General features: G+C 46.5%; 1 protein-coding gene across 1 annotated transcript; it reads right to left on the bottom strand.

Moving 5' to 3' along the window:
- Nucleotides 1–125: 125 nt before the first annotated feature.
- SARC_13259 (hypothetical protein) lies at nucleotides 126–3,888 on the bottom strand (the record flags this gene model as incomplete). Its single annotated transcript, XM_014292613.1, has 5 exons — nucleotides 126–236; nucleotides 502–612; nucleotides 1,190–1,443; nucleotides 2,144–2,306; nucleotides 3,487–3,888. Coding segments are annotated over 5 exons (1,041 nt in total), but the record flags the coding sequence as incomplete, so codon positions are not given.
- Nucleotides 3,889–4,119: the final 231 nt, after the last annotated feature.

Raw genomic sequence — 4,119 nt, 5'->3', positions numbered from 1 at the left:
GCTGTATTTGGTTATATATATATATATATATATATACATATACATATATAAATATAAATATATGTATATTTATCTGTTTTTGGCTAGTGCCCTGTGATCTATACAAGATTGCCACTCAAACATGCCCTGTAATTGGCATCGCCTAGCTCCAAATCCATGACTGAGCTGTCGGGGATGGTGTCAGAGATTTTGACATGTGTGTTGACACTCTGCGTCGACGGAATCTCAAAAGCGATCTTTGCGATTGTGGGAACGGTAAATGGGTAGAGATGGGATTTTAGGGTTTAAGGAATTAAGTTTTAGGGTTCAAGGTTTAGGGTATAGGGTTGAGAAGACAGCAAGTGGCTTTGCCTGGATGTCTGCAGTATGCGTAATAGTTCACAGTGTATCAGAGGTTAGAAAGGGGTACTCGTGTATACGCCAGCATACCTCCACAGACCCGTCACCATAGCAACAGAGTAAATGGTACCGCACTTGCATGCACACGCTACTAACACGCACCTGTGAAGAGGCGCCGCCCATGTCCACTACGCCCACAGTAGGGCCGCGTGGGTTGCCATGGGTTACCAAATGGCCCATCAGCGTATTGGCCGTCACCCAAGCAAACATGGCCTGCATTACAAACAAAAAACAAACAACAAAAACCAGGGAGGAGGGGGGGGGGGGGGTTAAGAAGGGGGGTAATGTCAATCAGGTAGTAGTGATATGTGACTGGACATTCAGATGCACTGTGATGCGTTGCTACTAGACGTGTGTTTGTTGCCGAGTGTCCTCCCTAGTATATGGTCCAATACCGAGGCGGATAAAGCCCACAGCGCTAAAGAGGGGGTGTATATAGTGTAGGTTGGTATGTGTAGGTAGTCAAAGGGATGCGTTACAGAAGAGGAGGGGTACATGTTTGTATATGTAGGTAAGCCCAATGGATGAATCAGAAGGTGTTCGTCTAAGAATGGCAGTACAATCCAAACCGAAAGTGCAATACACGTAAGACATATTACGATCGATGCAAAGCAGTCAACGTCACCTCCGTTGTCCTTGAAAGCGCGTATCTAAAACCCCTGCGAAACTGCTTTGCAATGGTACAGAATGGATCGTATCTATAGGTGTACACAAACACACACACACACACAATATATATATATATATATTTGTATACAGACGAACCTCCACACAAACACCAGCCACATACCTCTTCCTCTCCCGAGATGATGCGCATATTGCCCTGTTTAAAGTCGAAGTCGTAGTCCTCTGGGATACGTTTGCTGATGTCTTGTATCATCTGGCTCTGGTGTTCCTCCGTCATCAGCCTCAGCCCAGCAGTGGCCAGTACATACAGCGGCGTGTGCACGTGCTGTGCGGCGGGCACGTGCTTGAACGCAAAGTCAAGCAGCGGGACTAACGACACAAACGCACCGGAAATGTTGTCCTCAAACGAAGACAGTCCTAAGCACAAGACACGGGACAGGGAAGGCAATGAAGGGATGGGATGGGGTGTGTACTTGGTAGTGAAGTGTACTGAAGTGGCATGTATGGGACTCGTCTGTAACACGTATGTGACAGGTAAAATGACATGTCTGTGACAAGTAAATGACATGTGCGTATTGTGACAGACAGAAACAAATGGCTATATGACACGTGGCATTGACACTGACACCTTGTATTGATGTGGTATGCTCGTAAGCAGGGAAGTGCCTAGCTATATACTTGGAAACAGGCCAAACCCTAAAACCCTACTTTAATCGCCATGTGTGACCATATATCATAAGAACTTCAACGCTTGCACGGTATCAATCTCAGGTGACATTGCACGCGCACATCTTCACAGCAAAACCGCCTGCACTCCCATCCAATCTGCCGGATCTTTGATATCCGACAACCGCAATTAACGAATAACAGGAATACGTATGGCAGACACTTACAGGATACTACGCAGATATACATACGCGTTTATACGATAGACGTGTGTGATCAAGTACAATGTATGCAATAAGCGTATGTAAGAAACCACTGCGTATGTAGTAACCCATATGACCAACCACTGCGTATGCAATAAACCATATGACCAACCACTATATACGCAATAAACGTACATGACCAACCACTTTATACGCCCTACACTTATGTGCTACCCTAATGCGTCTACCTGGTTCTATCTTCATGACCAGGCCCTGTCCGTTGGCGTCCTGAGACTCCTTGATCTTCAGGAAGTTCTCCAACGACTCCTTCGCCGCACTGTCCGGCCACTGGTACACGTACAGCCGAGACCCACTACTGCCTGCGTCAATGAGGATGCCATAGCGAGCATCCTGCAGGTGAGGCGATGGAAGGGGGGGTGAGGGTGGGTGGGATGAGTCATGGGGTAGGTGTGCGTGGGGCGGGACAGCGGGGAATGGTAGGTAAAAGGTAGGTGATACAGAGGGATGGAATATAGTACTTGGGATGGGGTGGAATGTATTTATATATAATATAGTACTTGGGATAGGGTGGAATGTATTTATATATAATATAGTACTTGAGATGGGGTGGAATGTATTTATATATAATATAGTACTTGGGATGGAATGGAATAAATTTATATATAATATAGTACTTGCGATGGAGTGGAATACATATAGGAAGGGGGAATGGTAGGTATAGTCATAGGTATATTATATAGATCAGATAGAATACATGGGATGCCTGGGCAAGGAAGAGATGAACTGGATCGCTTGCACCTTCGAGATACCGCTCTCTGGTGCAACATAGCGTAACACAACAGCAAGAACACCCAACACTCGTCATTTCACAGCCATACGCTTAATAGCATATGCACACATCAGTAGTAGCCACACGCTTAATAGCATATGCACACATCAGTAGTAGCCACACGCTTAATAGCATATGCACACATCAGTAATAGCCACACAGGGGAATCAGTGCACGCACACGCCCACATCCACCGCCACATACACCAACACCCAGCGACCAAACAGACTACCAACAGAGCACCCGCATATACACGAAACATGCCGATATACGTATATGTATATATGTACAACCCCACAGCCAGCGACCAAACAGACTACCAACAGAGCACCTACATATCCACAAAAACATGCCGATATACGTATACGTATACATGTACACACCCACAGCCAGCCACCAAACAGACTACCAATAGAGCACCCACATATACACAAAACATGCCGATATACGTGTACGTGTTCATGTACACCCCCACACCCAGCCCCCAAACAGACTACCAATAGAGCACCCGCATATACACAAAGCATGCCGATATACGTATACGTGTACATATACACCCCCACACCCAGCGACCAAACAGACTACCAACAGAGCACCCACATATACACAAAACATGCCGATATACGTATACGTGTTCATGTATACCCCCACACCCAGCCACCAAACAGACTACCAATAGAGCACCCGCATATACACAAAGCATGCCGATATACGTATACGTGTACATGTATACCCCCACACCTTGTTCTTGTAGTTCTCCACCGCCGCATGCTCGATGACCATCGGGGAGGTGTCGCCCACATCCGCACTAGCCACCATCGACAGCCAGTGCAAGCACAGGCACACCCCCACCACCACACATAGCAGCAGCCAACGTCCTCTGAAGCCACGCGCACGCACCTCACCTACCAGCCGTCGCCACAAAGGCTTCTCGTCTCTGTCTCTGTCACGCATGCTTGCGGGAAGTAGGTTAGGCAAGGTTGCGTGGAGGTTATTGAAGGACGAGACATTGGAGAGTGGGATGTTGATGGCGGCCTCGGTTATGGTGGCATTTCCGGCGTTTCTATTGGCCGAGGGGTAGGTATAGTCCGTGCTCTCTGGCCTCTGATTGGGTATTTCGTTGACCGCTGACAGTACAGCCATTTCGTTGATGCGTCCGAAGAGATAACTGTTTGATCGAGAGTGTCTGCCTACGAGAGATTTGTCAGCAACTGTTGGCAGAAGGGAAAGAATGGATCAACGGTTACATACTTAGTGCGTGTGATGAAGCAAAAAGACACGTTGACGTTGGCATATATATATATATATATATATATATATATTATATTGTGTATATATACATATATATACAGATATACATATATACATACATAC

This window comes from Sphaeroforma arctica (genome assembly GCF_001186125.1).
Source record: "Sphaeroforma arctica JP610 unplaced genomic scaffold supercont1.3073, whole genome shotgun sequence".
Lineage (NCBI taxonomy): Eukaryota > Ichthyosporea > Ichthyophonida > Sphaeroforma > Sphaeroforma arctica.
This window is presented reverse-complemented; position numbering and strand designations above follow the sequence as displayed.